This window comes from Ovis canadensis, chromosome 10 (genome assembly GCF_042477335.2).
Source record: "Ovis canadensis isolate MfBH-ARS-UI-01 breed Bighorn chromosome 10, ARS-UI_OviCan_v2, whole genome shotgun sequence".
NCBI lineage: Eukaryota > Metazoa > Chordata > Mammalia > Artiodactyla > Bovidae > Ovis > Ovis canadensis.
In genome coordinates, this window is record NC_091254.1 from 97,067,315 (window position 1) to 97,094,370 (window position 27,056).

At 43.4% G+C, this 27,056-nt stretch overlaps 1 protein-coding gene across 4 annotated transcripts in view; it reads left to right on the top strand.

Annotated features, from left to right (window-relative positions):
- TNFSF13B (TNF superfamily member 13b) overlaps positions 1-19,938 on the top strand; it is a 31,500-nt gene extending 11,562 nt beyond the window's left edge. For 2 of the 4 annotated variants that reach the window (XM_069602000.1, XM_069602001.1), the window contains exons 3-6: positions 6,529-6,585; positions 14,558-14,670; positions 14,757-14,907; positions 18,052-19,938. In XM_069602000.1, the coding sequence (XP_069458101.1) occupies positions 6,529-6,585; positions 14,558-14,670; positions 14,757-14,907; positions 18,052-18,164 (434 nt within the window). In that variant the 3' untranslated portion in view covers positions 18,165-19,938. The remainder of the gene's footprint in view (positions 1-6,528; positions 6,586-14,557; positions 14,671-14,756; positions 14,908-18,051) is intronic. The other 2 variants (XM_069602002.1, XM_069602003.1) reach the window with 1 other exon arrangement.
- The last annotated feature ends 7,118 nt before the right edge of the window (positions 19,939-27,056 follow it).

The following is a 27,056-nucleotide window of genomic DNA, read 5'->3' on the forward strand; positions in this document are numbered from 1 at the left end:
ATATAATGTCTTGTTTTAGAAATATTTTTTCACATGGTTTAATATTATGAGTGAATTTTCCTATGCTGTAAAACTGTACTTAAGATTAATCATTTGTGTTTCTCAGATCATTATGATATGTAATATATATACATAGATACACATGTACATATATATATATTTAGAAATATGTGTCTCCCCATTGACAGAAAAAGTTTTTAAAGTATGCTGCTGCCTTGCTTAGTTAAAAAGAAGTTTAAAAGACAAACTTTTCTCAAACTCTTATATAATTCCCCTCAATTGTAGCAGAGGAAAGGTGTATAAAAGACATTTGAAAACCAAACGCCATCAATTAATACTACAACTGTTATTAATATTATGTTTCTTATTTTAGACTATGCATCCTCCAAACTCTTCTGGTTGAATATCTAAGCTATTGGGAGATTTAAAAAAAAACACACAAAAAAAAACAATGCTGCCCTTTTTTGACCTACTTTTTGTGAGCAATAATCTATAGATCAGTCTAAGATCAGCTCTATGTTGAATTGGAAAGAAAGTCCTGAAAGACTTAACTGGAGATAAGTTGTTAATAGATACCATATGTCCTAAAAAGGGATTTCCCTGGTGGCTCAGACAGTAATGAATCTGCCTAAAAAGAAGAAGACCCATGTTTGATGCTTGGATTGGGAAGATCCCCTGGAGAAGGGGATGGGAAGAGTTAAAAGGTGAAGAGGTTAAGAGAACTGATGGGGTTGATGAAACCTGAGCGGCATCTAACAAGGACAGGATGGAAGGTCCTGTTCTTATTTCCAAGAATGTGTGTCCTTGAAAAGCCCCATGACTTTCTCCAGAATAAGGAAAATTAATGAAGAGCACTAACTTCAGTGAGTATAATTCAAACCCTGCTATTAAACTGTCATTTTAATGTCCCGTTTTCTTTTCTGAAGGTTTTTTGAAATAAAAATTTCTCTTCATTGTATATTTTCTTCTAAAAGTTATATTTCTGCTACCATGCAATAAAATAGACCATTGGGTTTTTAAACAAAGATTTTTTAAATATATGGACCACTTTAAAAGTCTTTACTGGATTTGCTACAATGCTGCTTCTGTTTAATGTTTTGGGTTTTTTGGTCACAAGGCATATAGGATCTTAGTTCCCCGACCAGAATTGAACCTCTGCACCCTCTGCACTGGAAGGCAGAGTCTTAACCACTGGACAACCGGGGAAGTCCCCTGCTGTTGCTGCTGCTAAGTCACGTCAGTTGTGTCCAACTCTGTGTGACCCCATAGACAGCAGCCCACCAGGCTCCTTTGTCCCTGGGATTCTTCAGGCAAGAGTACTGGAGTGGGTTGCCGTTTCCTTCTCCAATGCATGAAAGTGAAAAGTGAAAGTGAAGTCGCTCAGTCCAACTATTCTCGACCCCATGGATTGCAGCCCACCAGGCTCCCCCGTCCCTGGGATTCTCCAGGCAAGAGTACTGGAGTGGGTTGCCATTTCCTTCTCCAATGCATGAAAGTGAAAAGTGAAAGTGAAGTCACTCAGTCGTGCCTGACTCTTCCTGACCCCAAGGACTGCAGCCTACCAGGCTCCTCTGTCCACGGGATTTTCCAGGCAAGAACACTGGAGTAGGGTGCCATTGCCTTCTCCAGGGAAGTCCCCTAGACCTTTGTTTTTCGATGTGTAGGCTGTGGCCAAGTTCTAGTTGGGCTCTGGAGATTAAAGTCCAGGTATTTCATATTAGTTTGGTAGTTTCCAGACATCCCTCATTAGGTAAACCCCTTTCGGTCTGAGGCGGGGCAAGTCTACTGCAGGCATTTTATGGGAAAGGCCAAGCAGGGGGCTACTTGAAATGGTGTTCCTGTTTTGTTAAGGTCTTCATTTACTCGTGGCCTTGCTGGGTCTCCATTGCTGAACGGGCTTTTCTCTGGTTGCCGCGAGTGGGGGCCACTCCCCATTGCGCTGCGTGGGCTTCTCGCAGCAGTGGCGTCTCTTGCTGTGGAGCCTGCGCGCCAGGGTGCTTGGGATTCAGCGGTTGTGGCGCGTGGGCTCTGTAGTTGCAATTCCCGGGCTCTGGAGCACGGGCTCAGTAGCCGTGGTGCAGGGGTTAGTTGCTCCGGGGCATGTAGGAGCCCCCCAGCTCAGGGATCCCACCCGTGACTCCTGCATCCGCAGTGGACTCTTTACCACTGAGCCACCAGTGAAGCCCGGAAATCGTATTTCTAGTATTTCCTAGGTCTCTTTATCTGTTCCCTTGGCCTTCTTTCTCTCACAGTATCCTTCCATCGTGCTCCCAGATTATTTGGTTCAATACCATTAAGCACAATAATGCTCGTGCTACTGCTACTAATAGCCAAGACTGACTTTGCAATCATTTTGTCCCAGGCACACTACTAAGTGTTTCAGGAACATCATCTCACTCAGTCTTAACAGTATGCATGTCCGTGGCAAAGGAGAGATGGAGGATTTGGAAATTTGATGTTGACTTGGGTCAACATCCTCTCCATTCTCTGTGTGGAGGAAAAATTAGAGTTTTGCATGCTCCAGTTGGTGCCTGCATCCTCACAGAACTTACCGTGGTCCCATGTGTGTAGTCATGCCTTAAGAGGTGTTTGTTAGAAAAGTAGGTATAATATGGCAACTCTAGACACTGAGACGTCAAGACGTCTTCAGTCTTGAGATGCTCGGAAGTCCTGTTGTCCCTTTCTTTCCCGCTGTCCTCATTCCCAGCTATTCTGCCTGCTATGCTGCGTTTCCATATTTGCTGTCGCAGAGGGTCTGCTGTAGGAACTGCAGTAATGAGTCACATTTCCCTGCTGCACAGATACTCCTGCTATTGTTTTCCAGCTTTTTAAAAGGAAAAAAATGGCACAAATGACCCTATTTACAAAACAGAAATTGAATCACAGATGTAGAAAACAAACTTACGGTTTTCAAGGGGGGGTGTGGTGGAGTATACTGGGAATTGGGGTTGACATAGACACAATATTGTATATAAATAAGGGGCTTCCCGGTGGCGTGGGAAGATCCCCTGGAGAAGGAAATGGCAACCCACTCCAGTACTCTTGTCTGGAAAATTCCATGGGCGGAGGAGCCTGGTGGGCTACAGTGCATGGGGTCGCAAAGGGTCGGACATGACTGAGCGACTTCACTTTCACTTTTCTCTTTCTGGTGGCTCAGAGGGTAAGCAATCTCCTGCACTGCAGGAGATCTGGGGTCAATCTCTGGGTCACAAAGATCCCCTGGGAGAAGGGAATGGCTACAACTCCAGTATTCTTGCCTGGAGAATTTCAAGGACAGAGGAGCCTTGCGAGCTACAGTCCATGGGGTCACAAGAGTTGGGACACAGCTGAGCGCTAACACGTCCATATGTAAACACGTAGCTAATAAGGACCACTGTATAGCACAGCGAACTCTGTTCAATACTCTGTAATGGCCTATATGGGAAGAGAATCTAAAAAAGCGTGAAAAGTGAAAGTGTTAGTTGCTCAGTCGTGTCTGACTCTGTGCGACTCCATGGACTGCAGCCTGCCAGGCTTCTTTGTCCATGGGATTTTCCAGGCAAGAATCTTGGAGTGGGTTGCCATGCCCTCCTCCAGAAGATCTTCCTGACCCAAGGATTGAACCCAGGTCTCCAGCATTGCAGGTGGATTTGATAGTTTACAGTGAACAATATTGGATTCGTGATCTCCGAAGATTTGGCTTTGGGACCAGGGACCAGGCTTGATCACTCAAGAGCTTTTGTGTAGCAGAATTTTATTACAGTATAAAAACGGAGAGGGAAAGCTTCTGACACAGACATCCGAAGGGGGAGGGAGAGCGCCCCCCTCACTAGTGTTAGCAAGGGAGCTGTGTATTTTTTGAATTAGTTATTACAATAAATCAAAAAATGTGTCAAGGTTGTAAAAATTTTAGTAGACCCACTCTCACAATTTACATTTTAAGATAACAGGATTAGAACTTAACAATAGAAAGATCCTACCAGACCCTCTCCCACAATATACATTCTAAAATATCAGAATTAGTCAGAAGGTTTTCAGGGAGCAGAAACTGCCCTCAACCAGGATACACTGTTGTTATATAATCCCTAGTACAGAGTTTAAACTGAGTTGTGTAATCATCCGTTCCGGGCTTAAAGAAAAAAAAAATGTTTTATGTGACTAAGACTAAGAAAATGTAGAGGAAAAAAAAAAAAAACCAAAACAACAGTCTGTCATTTCCTCCTCCTTGAGAATTTCAGACCCTTATCTCCTCCTCAGGGACCCCCGACTTCTTATTAACCTGCCTAGGAATCGAGTTTCAGATTCTTGACCATCTGAGCCACCAGGGAAGCATGTGTATAATGACTCACTTTGCTGTACACCCGAAACTAACAGAACATTGTATATCAACTATACTCCAATAAAAAGAAATTTTAAAAAAACGAGCCACAAGGTAGCCAAAGTGTTCTGCTCCTATTCAAACCATCAGATTAATATAAAAATGTGTTAGAAACATCTCGTGGTTAAAAAGGATTGCAGTTTTTAACATTACAGTTCTGCTTTTAAATACCAAAGAACATTTTCCGGTGGATTTTCTTACGTGATCACTACCTTTAACAGCATTCTTTTTAGGCCTGTGCATTTGCATAGCTTCAGAATATCACATGATTATCACATCTGTTATTCCATGGTTTCCGCTAATGATCTGCAGTGGGAGCTCTCCACTGTGTTAGGCTCTTAAAATGTATACATTGTGAAGCATGTTTTTAAAGCATTACTTCAGCTCTGAGTAAGATGGGTGGTATAAAATAATCTAAACTAATATTTTCTTAATTTAAAATAGGCACACTTAGCAGTACTCTTGCCTGGAAAATTCCATGGATGGAGGAGGCTGGTAGGCTGCAGTCCATGGGGTCGCTAGGAGTTGGACACGACTGAGCAACTTCATTTTCACTTTTCACTTTCATGCATTAGAGAAGGAAATGGCAACCCACTCCAGTGTTCTTGCCTGGAAAATCCCAGGGATGGGGGAGCCTGGTGGGCTGCCATCTTTGGGGTCGCACAGAGTCGGACACGACTAAAGTGACTTAGCAGCAGCAGCTCCATATTCCATGTTTTTCATAGATACTGCTGTGCTTTCTTTTTCCACAGAGTACCTATTTTGCTTTTAACCTGAAGGCACTGTCTTCATTTAATAGAATAGCTATATATTATTTTGGGCTTTCTTGATAGCTCAGTTGGTAAAACATCTCCTGCAATGCAGGAGACCCCAGTTTGATTCCTGCGTTAGGAAGATTCACTGGAGAAGGGATAGGCTCCCCACTCCCGTATTCTTGAGCTTCCCTGGTGGCTCAGCTGGTAAGGAATCCACCTGCAATGTGAGAGACCTGGGTTCGATCCCTGGGTTGGGAAGATCCCCTGGAGAAGGGAAAGGCTACGCACTCCAGTATTCTGGCCTGCAGAATTCCATGAGCTGTGTAGTCCATGGAGTCGCAAAGAGTCGAATATGACTGCGTGCCTTTCATACTGCACATTCTTTGGTGCACTCTGGAATACTCTGTATGCAGTGTGCAATGTGAACAGATGTGAGTGGAGGTGTCCCAGATGCTTTACTGGTAATGCAGCTGCCTAGAGAAGTCTTCTATTTTACCTTAAAAAGATGTCGCAGCTCTCCTTCTCTTTCTAGTCCCAAACATTTTACCAAAAGCCTGACTTTGGCTCCAGAGTGAAACAGGCATGATTAAATTCAGGCCCCGTCACTGTCTATCCCTGGGGACTGGACAAGTTGTTTACACTTTCCAAGATGTAATTTCCAGTATGTAATTCTTAGGATTTTTGTGAAGTTGCCTGGATTTATACTAGCTCAATAAATGTTAGCAATTATTTTTATTTTCAGTAATGTTAATAGTGGTATTTTCAGTACTAGTCAAGTTATGATTTGATGTTAGATTAAAAAATATCATTTTAGAGTAATCTGATCATTTGGCTCGTACATTTGAGGGGACTGGAGAACAAATGTCAGCAGCTAAACCTTCTCTCTATTCAGGCATTTGTTTTAGAAGGAGTTCAGCTAAGCTGTGAGATGGGCTTCCCTGGTGGCTCAGAGGGTAAAGCATCTGCCTGCAATGCGGGAGACCCAGGTTTGATCCCTGGGTTGGGAAGATCCCCTGGAGAAGGAAATGGCCACCCACTCCAATACTCTTGCCTAGAAAATTCCATGGATGGAGGAGCCTGGTGGGCTACAGTCTATGGGGTCACAAAGAGTCGGACATGACTTCACGTGTTGGCAAAATAATTTTTAAAAAAGTACTATATTTCAATAGCAGAGAGGTTTTCTAAAACTTGAATTTCAAGTATATACATATTGCATTTAAAGTACCAGTTATATTGAAATCTGTGGGCATATTTCCTAAAGGGATTTTAAGAACAGCATGTAGGCAGTGAGAAAGTATTGACAGGATTGATTAGGGGCCATTGGAAGGGTGGGCTTGTAGCTTTGTACTCCTGGTCATCTTTGTTCCCTCACTATTTCTATTCACGTAACTAAAATGATATGTTTTTGCTTTTCAGTCACTCAAGACTGCTTGCAGTTGATTGCAGACAGTGACACGCCTACTATCCGAAAAGGTAATAAGCATTCGCAGGGACTTTTCCACTGAGAATCCAGTTCAGTCCAGTTACCTGCACATTTCATGCCCAAAACTTGTATTTGCGCTCCACCTCAAATCAATGATCTGCCTCAAAACTTCTCATAATCAGATTTAAGAGAATAGATTCACTTAAAATAATCGGGGAATAAATATTTAGGCTCCTATAATAACCGAAGAAAGAGAATTACCTTTGGGACACTAATACTAAGAAATTCTAAATAATTAGCATGTGATAAAGCAAAATTGGGGCTTCCCAGGTGGCTCAGAGGTTAAAGCATCTGCCTGCAATGTGGGAGACCTGGGTTTGATCCCTGGGTCAGGAAGATCCCCTGGAGAAGGAAATGGCAACCCACTCCAGTATTCTTGCCTGGAGAATCCCATCGATGGAGGAGCCTGGTGGGCTATAGTCCACGGGGTCTCGAAGAGTCGGACACGACTGAATGACTTCACTATGCACTAAAGCAAAATTAATACTAAATCAAAGTCAGGTTTTTATTTAGAAATGACTTTGGCTTCTATAATGCCTCAAGATCATCTTCAGAAATATTCATTTCCCTGTTATATTAAGTCATAGAATATTTTAATAGGATGAAGACAAAACAACATACAGACATTCATATTAATTATCAATAAGTATACAATATGTACAAATAAATAACATTTTTGTGATAAGCCTTCAGTGTGAAATTACTACTTCATATTTTACATGTGCTGGTGAAAAACATACAATTTCCAGTTACAGTGGGGCACCGGGGCTTAGCAGCGAGTAATGCATATGTGAGTCCTCACTTTCGCAGAATTTACCTTCTATGAGGGGAAACCAGAAAACAAACAAATGAACAAGGAAAATCTATCTTGCATCTGTATTTTTCACTGTGACTTTATCTTAAGTGCAACCACAATGCTAAAATACTTGAAGTTCTGTTATTGCTTATTGTTTGACATTTTCCAAAGTCCAATGTTTGCAATTTTTATTAGGTAGCAAATTGTCTCCTAAGAATTCAGATAGAGCCAGAAGAAGATTCGAAAGACCAATGAAAAATTATAACTTGGGAAAGTCTTGTTTTACACATTTGGCCAGAACCAAAAATGCTGCTCGTCATCATAAAGGATGCGGCTGCTCCTCCCCTGTGAAGCTTGCACTTCGTGGGGCCGTGGTCTTCCTGGTGCGGCGGCCGCTCCACGCTGACCCTCCCTGGAGGGTCCTGGGGCTTATCTGGACCCTTTGCTGTGTGATGAGTTGTGACTCCAGTAAATCTGGAATGTGTAAATAAATGTTAGTGTGTGTGGAGGTTTCCGCAGTACTGCTTGACTGCACCCTGGAAATCGTGGTATGCTGTGTTTTTCCTTTGTCATTTGTCTCAAGATATTGCTTCACTGGGGCTTCCCAGGTGGTTCTAGTAGTAAAGAACCTGCCTGCCAATGCGGGAGATGCAAGAAACAGTGGTTGGATCCCTGGGTGGGGAAGATCCCCTGGAGGAGGGCATGGCAACCCACTCCAGTATTCTAGCATGGAGAATCCCATGGACAGAGGAGCCTGGTGGGTTACAATCCGTAGGGTTGCAAAGAGTTGGACATGACTGAAGCAAAGCCACTTAGCACACACGTTGCCGGGTTACACAAAGAATTATTTGCCTTAAAAATGCAATACTTATTTTGTTTTATATTCAACATCAAGTATTATGGTAGGTAGAAACATATTTCCTCAAATGTGTCCACACCATAATCCCCGAAACCTGTAAGTTTATTACTTTATCTGGCAAAGGGACTTTGAAAATATGATTAAAATAAGGAATTTGGGCGTATTATCCTGGATGACTTGGGTGTTTCCAGGTGGCACTAGTGGTAAAGAATCTGCCTGCCAATGCAGGAGACCCAGATTCAATCCCTGGGTCAGGAAGACACCCTGGAGAAAGGAATGGCCACCCACTCCAATATTCTTGCCTGGGAAAACTCACGACAGAGAATCCTGGCAGGCTACAGTCCCTGGGGTCACAAAGAGTCAGACATGATTGAGGACAGCACACAGACATCCCCATCTAATCTCCCAGACCTGCGCCAACCCCATGCTCTAGACTCGGGTGGCCCCACGGTAATCACAGAGGCCCTTCTCGAGGGGGCTAGGGGTTCAGGGTCAGAGGAGGGGAAGAGGCAGTGAGAGCAGAACCCAGAGTGACAAGACGGCTGCCTGTGAGGACGGGGGGCCACGAGCCCAGGAGAGCAGGCCGACTGTAGAAGCTGGGGGAGCCGGGGCCAGACATTCCAGCAGTCAGAAGGAACACAGACCTGCCAGCAGTTTGACTTTTGCCCAGTGAGACTTCTGGTGTTTGAAACGGGAGATGATAAATGTGTGTTGTTTTAAGCCACTGTGTGTGGTAATTTGATACAGCTGTAATAAGAAATTAATGACACCGCTCTGAATCAACTTTCCCTGACACATAATGGGCCTTTGAAGACTGCAGTCGCGCCAAGTGGTTGCTCGGCTTGAATTTTTCTTGCTTTAGTTATGTCTCTCGGGGTTCTAATTATGTATACACTGGTAATTATTTTTTGGCTGTGCCGGGTCTTAACTGTGGCATGTGGGGCCTTCTGTCTTCGTTGCAGCCTGCGGGCTCAGCTGTGGCATGCGGGATCCAGTCCCCTGACCGGGGATTGAACCTGGGCCCCCTGCCTCGGGGGCAGGGTCTTAGCCAGTGGACCAGAGAGCAGTTCCTGTGCTGTTAATTCTTGACCTTTTTTTTTTTTTTAATTATTTCCTATTGTTCTACAACTTTTCTCAAATTCTTAATACTTTATTTCCCTTTCATTTTGCTTTGTGCAGAGTCTATGTTTCCCTTCCAAAGCTTTTATGTTCATCTAAGTGAGCTTTTTTCCCTCCTAATTTCCCGAATCCTCTCAGCTGACAGCTGACACTGTATTGCCTGTAGATTCCTGCGTGTATATGAGAGACTCATCACCTTCTGTGAGTTGATTTCTTGCTGACTCTTTGTGGACTTTGCTGCCTCCCAGCCCTTGACCATTTTCTTGGCTTCTTCTCTTGACTGTGGCGCTCAGCTTCGGTGTGACCTCAGTCGCTTCCAGCCTGCCTTGGAGTTATTTTGGAGGATATAGACATCACTTTACATCAGGCAACAGACATCAGTCTGTTTCTTGCACAGGGCTTACGGGAGGTGACAAAGGAGAGAGGCGATTCCCACGGTCAGGTTGATAGCAGCAGTCTCTTTTGGTTTTTCAGCATAATTATTTCATAGAGACAGTGATGAGGTTTAATCTCACAGTAGAATTCGACAGTTGATAAGCCTCGTTTTACTGAAAAGATATTATTGTTGATTTCGGTTTCGGCTGTGCTGGGTCTTCACTGCCGCGTGCAGGCTTTCTCTAGCTGTGGCGAGGGGGGGCTGCCCTCCCGTTGCAGCGTGCAGCCTTTCCACTGTGGCGGCTTCTTGTTTCAGAGCGCGGGGTCCAGAGTGCAGGCTCCACGGGCCTGGTTGCCCCGCAGCATGTGGGATCTTCCTGGACCAGGGATCGAATCCATGTCCCCTGCACTGACAGGCGGATTCTTAACCACTGGGCCGTCAGGGAAATCCTCCCTTCTTTCCAAAACATGTGCTTTTTCTGGGTTTGTTTCTCCAACTGTGTTCCTTGCTCTTTTTACACACTGCTTTTTTAAACGTTTAAAAAAATTCCTTCAATGTGGATGTTTTTCAGACCTCTGACACAGTCCCTTTATCTTCGTTCTTGTTTCTTTGTGGTCTTAAATCTTCCTGTGTTGTCACGTAACAGCCATGTGTGATGGCCTGAGTGTAGATCTCTAGTCCAGCAGACTTTGCTGAGATCCAAGCCTACTTACGCCCCTGTCTTCCTGAGTGTCTTGGTGACATCTCAGCGTGACTCCGCAGCCTTTCCCCTGCATCGGGTCTTCCTCCTGCATTCCCTATTCCAGAAGGGATGCTGGTTCTTTAGTTGTTCAACCCAGAATCCTGGGTGTCATTCTTGACTGCTTCCTTGAAGTCACTGCGTTCATCTCAAAATTTTATTGATGATTCCTCATATACGTAATTTGAACTGATCTGTTTCTCTTCATTTCCATTTCACCTTCCTAGAACAGACCCCCGTCATCTCTCACCTGGGCTGGTTCCCTTTGCTCTTTGCTCACCGGGGAGCTCCTCAGCGGTGTTTCTAAAACCCAGACGGCGTCATTCTTCTCCACTGCGCACAGCCCTGCCGGGCCTCCCATCGCCTATCTGGCGGCTCAGCCTGCCTGGCTCTGCCGGTCTGGTTTGTTTCTGTGGATTTTCCTAGTCCTGCCTCAGCTGCAAAGCCAAATGCCTGAGGATTTCAATGCCAGACATGTGTGTCCAAGTAAAAACTAAATCCCTATTCCTTGACTTGGCTCACTTAGTCTGTCTTCAAAAATATTATCAGTATCTTCTCCTTTAACACTATTTGCAGGAATTTTAAGATAATAAAATAGAAAATCAAGAGAAGTAGCCAAGCGTGATAGCTGTGATTGCCAGCTGCTCTCTGGAACATTTATGGTCAATTATTTAAGGAAGTAACACTGGAAGTATAAATAATTGGGAGGATGTTTCCTATTCATAAAATAGAATAAAAAACAAATATTAGCAAAGTAGATCTGATTTTCCTATAAAAATGTATTGTTCTAAAATGTATCTACAAGTCTTTCACATATATTAGAACAGGAAAGATCTACTCTCTTAAAAGCAGGCATTTTCAGAAATACATGTGAATTATTTTTATATTTGAATACTGTCATTTTAATTTAATTCACATGTTAATGTACACAGTAATTTGTTTTCGAAGACATTTAAATACATCAAAAGTTAATGCTGAGTGGAGCTGGGAAGTTCACTTTATATACCAAAATATTTTAGTATTTTAGCTGTTGAAAACAAAATTAAGCATTAATGCTCCTGGTATTTACCTTCACTGACTGAAATAAAACCCCACCATATAAGAACTGTGAGTTGAGTTTATTCGGTTTCTTACTGAGCGCTATAGCCCAGCCCCAGGAAACAGCCTCTCAGACAGCTCTGAGAAACTATTTCAAAGTAAGGCAGAAGCCTGGATTTATGTAATTTTTTTTTTCTGGGATAACAAAAGATTACTGCTAATCACAATGAAACAAAGAACAGACATCTCAGTTCAATGATTTTAGTGCTTTTCTATGTACGAAGAGGAGGTGCAAGAATCTGGGGTCATTGAAATCTTTCCTTTCCACATCCTTAAATATCTACTGTAAGAAGTGATTCCTGCTAGCTTAGAGCTTTCTGTAGAACAGGCATTTAGTGCATGCTTTCTTGTTAGCCTTCACCTATCTGTGGCCTAACTAGCATGCAAAAAGCACTAAGTAATTTTTAATACATAGAAACACATCACGAATGCTTATGTGTGTAATCACTTTACCTTTTAATTGATCTTTTAGTGTATTTTCTTACATTTAAAATTCGCTTAGCAGCACGAATCGATGGAGTGCGCGCTGCGTGCCTGGCTCCACTCTTGGCCGCTGGGTGTCCGGCTGTCACTGTGGGATGGTCATCGCCTCGGCCTCAGCGTCAGCAGCATGGATCTATGCGTGCTCAGCCGTGTCTAGCTCTTTATGGCCCATGGACGGTAGCCCGCTAGGCTCCTCTGCCCGTGGAACCTTACAATCAAGAATGCTGGAGTGGGGCTGCCATTGCCTACACCAAGGGATCTTCCCAGCCCAGGGATCAAACCTGCATCGCTCGTGTCTCCTGCAAGTGGATTCTTTACCGCTCGTGCCACCTGGGTGGAGTGTAATCCGTGCACGCGTGTGTGTGTGTGTGTACACACGTGCTCTCATGTATGTGGGCAGGGTTGGGGGAGAAATATACACAGTACATAAAAACAAGTAGATGATTCTCTCTAACAAGAATATTTCCAGCAAGATAAGATGAAGTGCCAAAAATAAAAGAGAGAATAAGAATATAAGCCTAATAAGGTCTTGTTTTTCTTTTTCCTCTGACACTATAATGGTGAGATTTGGTAAGAACTGGCTAACTTTATAGGTATAAGTATGGTGTAGAGAAATAGGGGATCAATGTAAAGTATTGTAAAAAAAATGTTGTAGTCAGTAAATATGTCTAGTCAGAATATGAGCGTGCAGACTTAGAAATACGTGTTTCACGTCAAGAGTTCATATTACCTCCCTGATGGAGAGTGTTTCATTTCCCAGAGATTCAGTAACCAGGTGGTAAGAGGCTTTTAAAACATGGAATGCTAGTGACTAATCGCACAGTACAATGATTAGTATGTATTTAAAGACATATTTGCTGCATTTGTTTTGGGGGTCAGGCATCATTTAAGGCCCTGAGGAAACAGCAGGGAACCAATCATGAACCGTCCCCAAGCTCAGAGAAGTTGGACTCTAAGGTGTGTATGGTTTTGAAGGTGGACAAGAAGCCCTCTGTGCTCAGAGTGTCAAATAAAATGTGAAAATAGTTGCCTTCAGTCATCAGCTTGTATTTATAATTTTTAATAATAACAACCCTGATATTAATTCTTCCTCGCGTTTTCAGAACTCTACCTTAAAGAATGCTGTGGGCACGTGATCTCTAAACAGAATTTGAAGCTACAGCATTATAGTCTTTTCCCCGAAATAATGTCGTTTGAAAACAGGCGATGATGAGGTTACCTCTGTTCTGTGTAACCAGGGAGATCTTTATTGGTGGACTGTCGTCACCCAGGGTGGCACTGGAGGGTTTGCACCATAGGAAGGGGTTTCTCGGAGACCATCTTTGGGAACAGAAAGCTGGGGGGATTGGACTGCCCCCTGTGTGGGAACTGAGGAAAGGAAGGGTGAGCTGTAGAGGCCCCTCCCTGCTGCCTTCTCTCTCCTTTCTACCTCCACCCCCCAAAGAAGGGTAGAGGAAAATTTTTCTCCTCCCCAACAGACTCAAAGAGAAACTGAAAATCTCTTTCGGTGTGTTATTCAGAGACCTTTCTTTGGCCTCAAACGCTCCCATCCAGACTAGACATTATTATGAAAGTTGCTGAAATACAGAAGGGATCAAAACCCCAGACATGACATATGAAGCGCTTGCTTTCAACTTCCTGTATCTGATAGCTGGCCTGGGTGAGTATGTAAATGACGCTGAGAAATCGCCCGAAGATGGTCCCTTTTTAAAAGATGAAATTCTCCTCTAAGTTTCACACTTAGGTTAGTAACTAAGCATGCTATCAAAAGGTATGTGAGTCGGGTCCAGCTGCTCACCGCTCAAAAGCCAAAAACCAGGCCCCTGGAAAGGAAAGTTTGCCTCATTTCAGATGCTGGCAACTTATGGGGGAGAGGGGTGGACACCTGTCTAAAGGACTCCTCCCCCCACCCCCTGCTTGTCAGCAGCGGGTGAGAGCTTCCATAGACAGAGTCAGGGGAGGGGGGCCACGTGCAGAAGCAGCACAGGCATCTCTGACAGTCATCCCCAGGGTGGTTGTCAGCCGTCTGATCAGCGTCATCTTGGGCATTTCAGGTACAGTTAATCTTCAGTCCCGGGTGCACTGGTTTCATTTCTTTGTGGTTAATTCTCGGAACTGGGGCAGCTCGTGGCCTGGGTATGGTCTGGTCATCATTAGTTAACTCCTCCACCTGGGGTTTCATTATCCATAAGACAGCTCACAGGATGCGGCTCAGAACGTGATCTGTAGCCCTCGAGAAGGAGCTGAGGGTCCTTGACGATGGCTAATGACTATTACTATCTAGTTTCCTGAGACTGTTCTCCTTTGTGCAGCATTTCTCACTTCTCTGATTAAACTTATTCTTTGACGAAAGTTTTCCATGGAAAAAGGGCAGGCAGGGGACATGGTCTGGGGGCAGGGGTCATAGAGTCCTGCTCTGTTTCAAATGGAGGTGAAAAACTGCGTCTCTCGGGGTTTTTCTTTTCCTTTAAAAACCGTTCTCTTCCTTGTAGGAGCGTACACCTTTGTTCCTTGGCTTCTCAGCTTTAAAAGAGGAAGAGCCCTAGAAGAAAAAGAGAATAAAATTTTGGTCAAAGAGACAGGCTACTTCTTTATCTACGGTCAGGTAGGTCTGACCTTGAACCCACCGCCGCTGTCCAACGCCCCCGTTTCGTGCTGACTTCTGACAAAGTTCTTTGGTTTGTTCCTCAGGTTTTATACACCGATAACACCTTTGCCATGGGACACCTAATACAGAGGAAAAAAGTCCATGTCTTTGGGGACGAACTGAGTCTGGTGACTTTGTTTCGATGTATTCAAAACATGCCTGAAACACTACCCAATAATTCCTGTTACTCAGCTGGTAAATAACAGTTCTATATACATAGACAGAAAGACATACTGTGTGGTTTTTATGGTCTCAAATGATAAGTTAGTCTGTTTTGATAGAGACAGATGCAATCATTACTTTAGATTTTTAATTATTAGCTAACTAGTTATTAGTAAGTTTATCGTTTTTATATACATTTAGAAAGGGCAGTAGCTTCACAGTGATCCACTCGAGAACAAGCTGTGTTTTCTTGGAGCTGTGGTAAGAGTGCTTGCATCATAAGAAAGTGATGACCTGTGCCAGGCACACCCATCCATGCTCCCTGCTTTAATCCTCCTTAAAAAAGGGAGGTGGGGACTGAGACACAGAGACGGAGCACACATGGTCTGGGGCTGCACGGCTGATCCACTCCAGAACTTGGTTTAAATCAGCCAGTGTGCCCTGAGTGGGAGTCATGGAATCTCACCTCTTCTTTACCTCCCTCCTGTGGAAGAAATGCCCTTTGGCCAGTTTTGAATGTCAGATCCAGGGGCACCGTTTCTCTTCTGGGGTCAGTGGACACCAGATGGATGAGGGTGGGATGCGAAAGGGTAGGAGTGAGCCTGCCTTTCACCTCAGGGCCAGAGGACCGGAGAGGAAAGAGGACGTGCAGGCTGCCTTCATTTCAGGTCTGTCTGGGCTGTGATCGCCTTCAGTTATTGTTATTCAGCCGCTAAGTTGTGTCTCACTCTTTGGAACCCGTGGACTGCAGCGCGCCAGCTCCCCCTGTCCTTCGCTAATCTCCCAGAGTTCGCTCAAACTCATGTCCATTGAGTCAGTGATGCCATCCAACCATCTCAGCCAAACAAATTGCCATCAAAGCCTTCATTTTATTTGGGGGTAATTCCAAACTAATCAAGGCCAGTACTTGGAAAAAAAGTTGCCTTAAACACATTTATTTCTCTCTGGTGGTTTTGACAACTCCACTCACGACCCCAAGGAATGTCTTCCTTTCCAGACCGCGTGAATGACAGTGTGGAACGCACAGTGGGGGTTGGCTGTGTGTTCTGAAGCTGTATGTTCCAAAGGCACGTACTGACAAGTGCGCCAGGAATCAAGACAGAAAGGATAATAATGCAGATGCTTGCCATTCTGGACCCACAGCCGTAAAGAGCTTTGACGGGGTGCTGAGGAAGTCTGCTTAGATTTGAATTCCCTAATTTTCACAGAGAACTGTTATCCTGCAGCCTGTGGTAACCAGTATTTCTTGTTGCAAAATACCTATAAATTGTGAGGTCACTTCAGCCTGTCGTTTACTTACATTAATTAGCACTTAGAGCTTTACAACAGACTCCTTTATAAATTTTTCTGATCATCAGCTCCTCAAGGTTACTTCCTAGCCTTATTTTTTAAGATTAAATAACTTGACCTTAAAGGTATATCTCAGTGCTGATAGCTTAGCATCATTTACAAAAAGTGTTCTTCTAGGAAACTTCAGGTTTGCAGTTTTTATCTGTTCTAGAGAAACTCTGTTTTACAATCATTAAAAGCTACACATCGGTGTATAAAGTGTTTCCATAATAATCTGAAAAAAATTAAAGTGGTCCATTTGAAGAGCCCAGTATCACACCAAGGAACCTCTCTTGTACACAAAACTGATTCTTATTCATTATGTCATTAACAAATTAGCAATTGCTACCATCTGGAAGAACTGAAATAGCCAGGAACTCAGTGTTGAAATTTTAAGTAGGACCTACTTTGAAAAGTAGTTAGTTCACACCAACTTTGAGAATTACTGTTACCGAATGATCTGTGAACTATAGCCTTTGTCAAATTATTAGATTATCTTGAGTATCTATGATAATGACTGATCATTCAACAAATCACTTTAATCTTTTTTTTTTTTTACTACCTAATGTAATCATCCAATGCCATAGGAGTCCTGAAAGAGTGCACGTCACCCTTAATAATATCTGAGTTTTGCTACTGTTTGTTACTGTCTATCTTGGTCTGTTATCGAAACACAAGATCCTGGAAGACAGACCCCTTGGTCATTCTGATCACTGCTCTAACGTGTCTGTGAAGCTGTCTGGTATACCTGAAATGTTCAGTGAATAAACACTCACTGGCTATAGTTGGAGGAAACCCAGGTGTTTGGGGCTTGACAATGGAATTGAGGTTAAGATAAACGGGCTTCTGTAGATATATTTTCATGACTTGCTCAGGAAACAGTGCAACTGCTTTTAAAATTATTAGTTGAAAGTACTGACAATTTAGTTGTGTCAATATGTTGTTTCTTTGTTCCTTGGTTTTCTTCTCTGCCCCCCCCCCTTTATTTTTTTCTTCATATTTTTCCTTTAAAATGGGGTCAGGCATGACCTGATACACTGAGTGTAGTTCCTGAGCTGCATTTTGTATTCCTGAATCACAGGCTACCTTATTGTAAATTAGGCACATGCAGATTAATCAGTTCTGAGAAGCTAATTAGCTTCTCACTTTTGATTATAAAGACAGGTTATGGTCATTTAAGGAAACACAAAATATAAAGGACTATAAAAAGCACTCCGAATGACTCCTAATTCCATAGTCTGGATTCTAGGGAAAGACTCTGTTAGCAGATGTGTTTTGTTAGTAAGTCGTGTTTTGCTTTTTACTTTCTAATAACTCACACATTAGATACCCATTTGGAAGTGTATTTAGGGCTATGCAGGGTGTGTGTGCGTATTTTTGTATTTTTATTTAACATTATTTTTTAAAGTTTCCCATGTCAAGTGAAGCAAAGCCACTTTTAACTTTATAATATTCCATCTAGGGATGTGCTATGATTTATTACACTCTTTTCCTTATAGTTAGACTTTTGGTTATTTGGAGTCCCTGCTTTGTCAACACTAGGTGATATTGGGCTGGCATAAAGCTCCCTTGGGCTTCTCCATAACATCTGCAGAAAAGCCCACGTGAACACGCTGGCCGACCCCGCACATTCGTTTGTCTAACTCCGTCTGCTCGCTTCTTTTACTGTTTTCTTGTTAGGCAAATACAATAATAACTGGTCTAGAAACCCACTGGTGTCATGTGGAAAATGAATGCCTATGTGAAATTGTTTTTTCCCGAAACCAAGTCGTCTGCTTTAATGTTCTGCCCTCCCCTCTTCTTTACCTGCACAACGGCTTCAAGTTGTCGCCAATCATTCCCTTCCAGGCATCGCGAAGCTGGAGGAAGGAGATGAACTCCAACTGGCAATACCCCGGGAGGACGCTAAGATATCGCGAGATGGAGACGGCACGTTTTTCGGAGCCCTGAAGCTTCTGTGACCTGCGCACACCTTGTGTGTGGCTCTTTTCCTCCCTTCTCTGTGCCTCTGAAGAGAAAGCACTTAACTGGAAATAACCGAAAGGGAAAAACAAAATAGTTACCATAGCCTTTTCTGGGAGCTATTTGTTTTGGTTTGCTGCAACTCGACCAAAACAGGAAATTTAACAGACAACCACAGCCAAAGGGTGTCATGTGAATTACGAGAACTAGAGCCTATTTACGGAAAATGGAATTAGAAAGACTTACACTATAATGCCACGTTGGACAACTTAGTGCTTCCCGCCTTGGAAGAAGCACAAGATTCAAAGGGGTGGTAATCGTGTCTTCCAGAATGATATTCCACTGTTCACTGTGCAACAGAGCCTGTGACATTTGGGGGGAAATCTCAGGATTTATCCTCTTTTTATCTTCAATACCCTTTCGCTTTCTTCTATTAATACTGAGGAAATGGAAGGAAAAAAAAAAGGTAGAGAAATCTTGCATTCTATACATGAAAAAGTAACTAAAAGTTTAAATTTAAATATTGTATTAGATAATTGGACTCAAAATAGGATACTGGTACTATTTAAGTCTTTTAGGTTTATTTCAAGTGTGCAGTTTTAGCTCTAATACTATGTATTACCCGCTGGAATACTCTGTGACATATTTCACAGAAGGGAAACCATTCTCTCATGAGTGTACACTTCAGAGTATTTTTTGCAGCTAATTTCAGTTACTTCGGAAACTTTTAATATAATTTCAACTCATGCATATAAACCTTCATTGAAAAAAGTAACCATCATTGTTTTTACATAAAAATAAAATCTGCCGTAGAAGTTAATAAACACATTTGTAGTAATGTAATATCGTTTCCCTTTATTTCCCTATTCTTCTGTTTTAAACTGCTGCTATTGTAGTTCACATATCCCAGCCTTTAAAAAATACTCATGTTAATAGCTTTTCAGAAGTTGAGGATTAATTAAAGCTCCTGGCATCCTGAGTAGGGTGTATGCCATGTGCTTGTTCTAAAGACTTTTGTGGTTGTTGCTATTGTTCAGTCACTAAGTTGTGTCTGACTCTTTTCGACCCCATTATCACATGCCAAAAGACATTGTCCTGATTTTCATTTTATAAAGAACCATTTTTGAGAATATCATACTACTTATCTTTTATAACATCATTTATTTCACTTTTTAAAATGTCATCAGTTTACACCGTTTACTTCATTGTTTAAACAGATGGAAAAACAGGCCCTCGTCTACACGAGTGTTCCCTAGTCTACATTAAAATATTTTTAAAGGTATTTTTCCAAAACAAACTTGTTTGTATTTTGTGTCTAAAATTAAACTTTGTTCAACATTCTGATTCCTGTAGTTTCAGCTTTTGGGTTAAAATAAAACATGGTCTGCAATTTATTTGTTTTACAATATTATAATGAAAAAAGAAGTGATAGGTGGGGTAGAAGTTTGGATACTGGAAGGAAGTTAAGAGATATTCTTAGTTTTGCTGCTAGCTAGATCACCAAATAAAACACGCCAGTGCCTCTGCCTCGTGTTTGAATTGTTTGTCTTACACCATCCATCTTTTGGTTTCTCTCTGTAACACTGAATGTTGTCATAAAAATTAGGTGCACAAAGTGAATGATATTCAATATCTTGCGATAAACCATAATGGAAAAGAGTATGGAAAAAATGTATATATGTGTACAATTGAGTCACTCTGCTGTATAGAAATTAACACAATATTGTAAATCAATTATACTTCAATTAAAAAAGACTAAAATGATTAAAAAAATGTGTGTAAATGATAAAACATTATAAAGTAGTATGTGTATGTGTGTTAGTGTGTGACGTAAAGTATCTGAAGTCATAAATATGTCTTTTTATTTCAACAAGAATTTGTTTACTTCAATACTATATATATGAAGTTATACATTGAATATTTCTTAGGACTTGGGTTAAATAAGGGTTTCCCAGGTGGAGCTAATGGTAAAGGACCCTCTTGCTAATGCAGGAAATGTAAGAAATGCAGACTTGATCCCTGGGTGGGGAAGATCCCCTGGAGGAGGGCATGGCAACCCACTCCGTATTCTTGCCTGGAGAACCCCATGGACAGAGGAGCCTGGTAGGCTACAGCTCATAGGGTTGCAGAGTCAGACACAACTAAAGCAACTTAACTGAAGCACGGACAGGTTAAATAAAGATAATACTATAATGATAGGCTTGGGCTGTAAGCTCTTGCAATCTACAGCTTGCAGCATTTTGCTTTTTAGATGACTTAGCATATTTTGTCAGCGGATGTGGAATTCAGCCACATAAAATACTTTTAAATTTTACTTTACTTTCCACTTATGAAGTCACATTTTAAGTCCATTAAAGTGTGACTCATCTTCCTTGTAAGTGAAATTGTGAGGAAAGTCAGACATTTATTGAATTAAAGCTTATGTAGCCATCAGGAAGTAGAATTAAATCAGAAAAAGAAGACAAATACCATATGACATTACTCCTATGTGGAATCTTAAATATGACATGAATGAGCCGATCTGCAAAATATAAGCAGAATCAGGGATGCAGAGAATAGACTTTTGGTTGCCAAGGTGTGGGGGGGGAGGTGATGGGAGAGTGATGGGGTGGAAATGGGATTAGCAGATGCAAACTAGGATATACAGGATGGATGAGCCGCAGGGTCCTTCCGTACAGCACAGGAAACTGTGTTCAATATCCTATGATAAACCATCATGGAAAAGAGCATGAAAAAGAATACATAGATGTATAACTGAGACACTGCTGTATAGTGGAAATTAACCCAACATGTGTAAATCAACTATACTTCAGTAAAAAATAAATTCAAAAAAAGGTTAGGTAGATACAGAGGTCTGTGTGGGAAATTCATTGCAACAGTCAGTGCTCCTGCCCAGGTTCACCCTTCTCTCTTTTTCCTGCAATTAATTTTAGCAGAAAAAGATGTTATCCTGGGATTTCCTACCAAGAAAATTTCTAAGACTTAAGTATATGGGCCCAGGCCAGATACTCTTCTGTCTTAAATCCAAAATCAAGACTTGTGATGCTAAATAACCACCCAGTTGTTCAGTTGCTCAGCTGTGTCCCACTCTTTGCGACCCCATGGACGGCAGCACGCCAGGCTTCCCTGTCCTTCCCTATCTCCTGGAGTTTGCTCAAACTCATGTCCATTGAGTTGGTGATGCTATCTAACCATCTCATCTTCTGTCACCCGCTTCTCCTCCTGCCTTCAATCTTTCCTAAAATCAGGGAAAGATCTTTTCCAATGAGTTGGCTCTTTGTATCAGGTGACCAAAGTATTGGAGCTTCACCTTCAGCATCATACCTTCCAATGTATATTCAGGACTGATTTTCTTTAGGATGGACTGGTTGGATCTCCTTGCAGTCCAAGGGACTCTCAAGAGTCTTCTCCAACACCACAGTTCAAAAGTATCAGTTCTTCAGCACTCAGCCTTCTTTACGGTCCAACACTCACATCCATACATGACCACTGGGAAAACCATAGCTTTGACTAGACAGACCTTTGTTGGCAAAGTGATGTCTCTGCTTTTAAATACGTTATCAGGTTTGTCATAGCTTTTCTTCCAAGGAGCAAGCATCTTTTAATGTTTGCATTCATGAGTGCAGCATTTATGGCCGCATTCACCGTCCACAATGATTTTGGAGCCCAAGGAAAGTGTGGGCCCTGAATGGCTGAGCAGAACATCCTGAGGAAATCATGGTGCAGCCCTCACTGACACCTGGAGGAACCCCTCCAACCTCCAGGTTCTGCAGAGAAGGTCCTCCCAGGGTGCTTTGTTAAGGGCACAACCTGTCGAGAGACGAACTTCAAGAATCCTGTTGCCCTTTGAATCCCAAACCAGGACAGGAGACATTACTCTGAAGACGCTCCTTCTCTAGGAGACCACCAGAGAGCCTGGGCGTGTTTGGCTTGGCTGCCATGTTGCTTCCTCATTTTCGAGTTGTTTTCTAATATAAACTTCCAGACTCAAGACATGAAACAGGACATTTACACTCCTTTCAGAGATACAGCTGTTTTCTTTTGCAGCCTCGGAGAGGGATTATAATAAAGAATCATAAGGGCGCAGCCTGGTGATGTGTTTTCACAAAGGGGAGCCCCTCCTGACATCACCTCCCCAATCTCAGCACCCCAGTCTCGCCAGCACCCCAAAGTCTGTCACCTCCTCTCCGACCTTCAGAGATCACCATTCGGACTTCTGTCCCTGAGGCAGAGTTTTGCCATTTGGACTTTATAGAGATGGCACCTTACAGCGTGGAAGCTTTTGAACATCTATTCACCACTTTGTGAAACCCTTCCATGCTGTTTCCTACAGAGACAGATCATTCTCCTTCTGGGCTGAGTAGAATTTCATTTTGCAATTATATCACAACATATTTGTCTGTTTTACTATCGAAAGACCTTTGGGCTATTTCCCATTTGGGGCTATCATGAGTTATGTTTCTGTGAATATTCTGTGAACTGTGAATGGTCTCTGAAAACATTTTGAGGACCCCTATGTACCTATTCCTGCTGGATCTGCACATAGGACTGCAATTGTGTTTTGTTGTTGTTTTTATTTTTTAAGTTGGAGTATAATTGCTTATACTCCAACTGCAGTATAAGCAACTGTAGTATAGTTTCTGCTGTACAAAAACGTGAATCAGCTACATACGTGCATGTAGCGCCTCCCTCTTTAGCCTTCTTTCCACCCGTCATCAACAAGCTGAGCTGCCTGTGCTATACAGCAGGTCCCCACAGCTCTATTTTACATGCAGCACCGTATATACGTCATTGCAGGCGGATTCTTTACCTCCTGAGCCACCAGGGAAGCCCCAAAGTGTTAGCCACTCAGTCCTGTTCAACTCTTTGCAACCCCATAGACTGGAGCTCACCAGGTTCCCCTGTCCATGGAATACTCCAGGCAAGAACACTGGAGTGGGTAACCATTGCTTTCTCCAGCAGATCTTCCTGACCCAGGACTGAACCAGGGTCTCCTGCATTGCAGGCAGATTCTTTACCGTCTGAGCCACCAGGGAAGCCCGGAGTATATCTGCCAGTGTCATGGGAACGCACTGTTAGGACATAGATTGTGCGCCCTGCTTCAGTTAGTACTTCCAAAACAGTTCCTGAATCATAAACAATTTCCAGAAAATCACATAGAATCAGGCTATCCAAGACCACAATTGCCGAGGCTAGTGTAATTTTTTGGCCGACGGCAGCCAGGCAGGTGCCATCCGCTTTGCTGCAGACCCTGGGGGCTCTCTTTGGCCCAGTGTTATCTCCCTGGCCAGTGCTAGGATTATGTATAGAACCTACTCCAGATGATCCATGGGCTCAATCACTTTTCCAAATCGATTTGTAAATGTGTGCGAATCTGACTCACTTTCACAGGTCCATCAGGGTTAGAGGGGGTCCAAGATCTCCCGGCTTCTATGAGATCACCTTCTCCTTTCTGGGTTCTCTGCTGTGGGGAGGGGAGGGCTCCACGGGCTGGCCTGGGCCATCCATGACCCCAAGCACAGGGACGGCCCTGCTCCGCCGTGCCCAGGCCATCAGGAGGAGGATGTCATTGTCTTCAAAAGCCTCTGTCTGAGGCTGTCTCTGGCTTCCTCCTGACCTTCCCCGTTGCGCCTCTGACTGAGTCTTTTGCACAACAGGTGGAAGAGCCCCTGTGTCTCCCAAGGTCACCTGACAGAAATGTGGAAACGGCCAAGTAAGGAAAGGTCAAGAAACTAAACATTTCTGTACAAGAGGGAGAAACATGAAAAAAAGGACAAAGAGGGAGTGGAGGGAGGCAGGGGGAAGAAAGAAAGCTTCTCAATTTTTAAAGAGGTGAAATGCACCCCAGAGAGGGCAGCTTGTCTTCCTTAGGGCTTCCTCTGTGGCTCAGACAGTGAGAATCTGCCTATAACGTAGGGAACCCAGGTTCGATCCTTGGATCAAGCAGATGCCCTGGAGAAGGAAACGGCAACCCACTCCAGTACTCTTGCCTAGACAATCCCATGGACAGAGGAGCCTGGCAGGCTGCAGTCCATGGGGTCGCAAAGAGTCGGACATGACTGAGCGACTGAACTGAACACTTTATTGCAGTTTTATTGATCTTTCCAGGGCTGTTCTTTTCCTTCCTGGACACCAGCCAGGGCACCTCATTGCATGCAGTTGCCACGTCTCTTTCGCCTCCTCTGGGCTGTGCCCATATCTCGGACTGCCCTTGTTTTCCTGGTCCTACTGTTCCAAGGAGTTCTAGGCAGGTGTTCTGTAGGATGACCCTCTGTTTGGATTTGTCTGATACTTGTCCCATGCTTTGGATAGAGTTATGATTTTGGGGGAGGAACACCGAAGTGAAGCATCCTTCTCATCACATCAGATCAGAGATACGTAGTCACCTGGCCAGGTAGTAATTGCCAAAGTCTCAAGAAATTAATTTGAAATTCGTGTTTCTCATTCCTTTGGAAACACAGCCTTACCTTTGCTTCATAGAGATGTCATACCCGTGCACAACCACCAGAGGGAACACTAGAACAACTAATTGTTGTTCAGCAGCTCAGTTGTGTCTGACTCTGGGACCCCACGGAATGCAGCACGCCAGGCTTTCCTGTCCTTCACCATCTCCCAGAGCTTGCTCAGACTCATGTCTGTTGAGTCGGTGATGCCATCCAACCATCTCGTCCTCTGCCATCTCCTTCTGCTCCTGCCTTCAGTCTTTCCCAGCATCAGAGTCTTTCCCAGTGAGTCAACTCTTTGCATCAGGTGGCCAAAGTATTAGAGCTTCAGCATCAGTCCTTCCAGTGAATATCCAGGCTTGATTTCCTTTAGGAATAACTGGTTGGATCTCCTTCCAGTTGAAGGGACTCTCAAGAGTCTTCTCCAACACCACAGTTCAAAAGCATCAATTCTTCGGCGCTCAGCCTTCTTCACAGTCCAACTCTCACATCCATACATGACCACAGGAAAAACCATAGCCTTGATTAGACGGACCTTAGTCGGCAAAGTAATGTCTCTGCTTTTCAATATGCTATCTAGGTTGGTCATAACTTTCCTTCCAAGGAGTAAGCATCTTTTAATTTCGTGGCTGCTATCACCAACTGCAGTGATTTTGAAGCCCCCCAAAATAAAGTCTGACACTGTTTCCACTGTTTCCCCATCTATTTCCAATGAAGTGATTACATCTGTTTAATTTTTAAAATCATTATATTAATGTTATGTAATCGTTTATATATATATATATGTAACTGCACAAAGCTGATTTATACACATTATCTTTTTTTTTTGCCACGGCATGCAGAATCTTGTTTTTTGTTTGTTTCTTTGTTTTTGTTTTGGCTGTGCCTCAAGGTATGTGGGATCTTAGTTTCCTGAGCAGTGATGCGACCCTTGCTGTGGAAGTTGGGGGGGGGGGGGCGGTTCTAACCACTGGACCACCAGGGAAGCCCTCCCTCGTGGTTTTAACTCAAAGTTCCCTCCTGACATGGGGTGGTGAGCATGTTTTCAGGCTTATTTGCCATCTGTAGATCTTCTTTGCTGAGTGTATATTCAGATCTTTTTTTCTTTTGCCTATTTTTCAACATATTTTCCTTATTGCTGAGTTTTAAGAGTTCTTTGTCTATTTCTTATATAGCTCCTTTATCCGATGTGTGTATTGTAAATATTTCCTTTCAGTCTGTGATTTTTTCATTTTGTTCCCTTTCATCTAATTTGTGCAACCACCTTGTGATTGGAGGTGTTAGTATTAACTCTGTCTTGTAGATGAGGAACTGGGACCATTTCTCACACGAGATCTCAGAAGCCAGAGCGCCCGCTTCTGGACTGGGGCCCCTGGAGGCGCTGGGTCTGCAGAGCCAACCGCGTCTTCACTTTCGTGTTCTCGGGTATTAGCTGTGCACCACAGGCCATCTGTGCTCTGCTGAGACCCTCCTGTTGGTCCATTTTCCGTTCATGTTACCCTAGATACCGGCGCCTGCTTGGAAACGCAGTGAGCTAGCCTGAGTCAACGTTTGAGAATAGACTTTTAAATACCGTAAAATCAAACCCTGCTTCCAAACAGTTACATTCAGACCAACAGCAGGGTTTTTTTTTTTTTTTTTCATAGTCAGAGAATAGCATGGTTTCTTGAAAGAGCAGGGAAAACCCACAATAACTTAACCCAGGGGATTTCATTTTGTTCTCAGCAGAAGTGAAAATGAAGTGTCAGGAGTCAGGCCACGGGGTCAGTTCTCCTTACTTTTAATCACTTTGGCCTGGAGATATCCCAGGCCGAGGGCTAGAATATTCATTTCATCCAAACAGACGCCCAGGAGAAAAGGTGGGTGACCAACCCTGTGTGTGCATTGCCACCTCTACCAACTTTTTCTTTATTTTAAGGTTATGACTTATTTGTTAAATTTCCTAATTGGAGAATAATTGCTCTACAGTGCCATGTTGGTGTCTGCCCGACAGCAGTGGGGACTGGTCACAGTCTTCTCCCTCCCTCCTGAGCTCCCCCGCTGCCTTCTGCCTGGGCCCTTGCTGAGCGGGGGGCTGGCCTCCCTGGCCGGCGGCGCCTGCCCGCTCGCTGGAGGTGCCCACGGTCAGGGCTGCTGTGTCCGTCTGTCCCGCCCCCTCCCCCCTCGGGGGTCACACGCCCGTGCCCTGTGTCTGGGTCTCTACCCCTGCCCTGAGATAGGGTCGTTAGGAACATTTTTCTAGATTTCGTATCTGTGCGTTACCTTACAATGTTTGTTTTTCTCTTTCTGACTTCACTCTGTATAACAGGTTATTTTTATGAAAGGGAGAGACTTGGGAAATGACCGGGAGCGGGCACTGGGGGGGTTGCTGAGTGATACCTTCAGCGTCTGACAGGCCTTCTTTAAGGAGTGGCTTGTCTTTCGGTCCTGCGCATCTCCAGAGAGCCA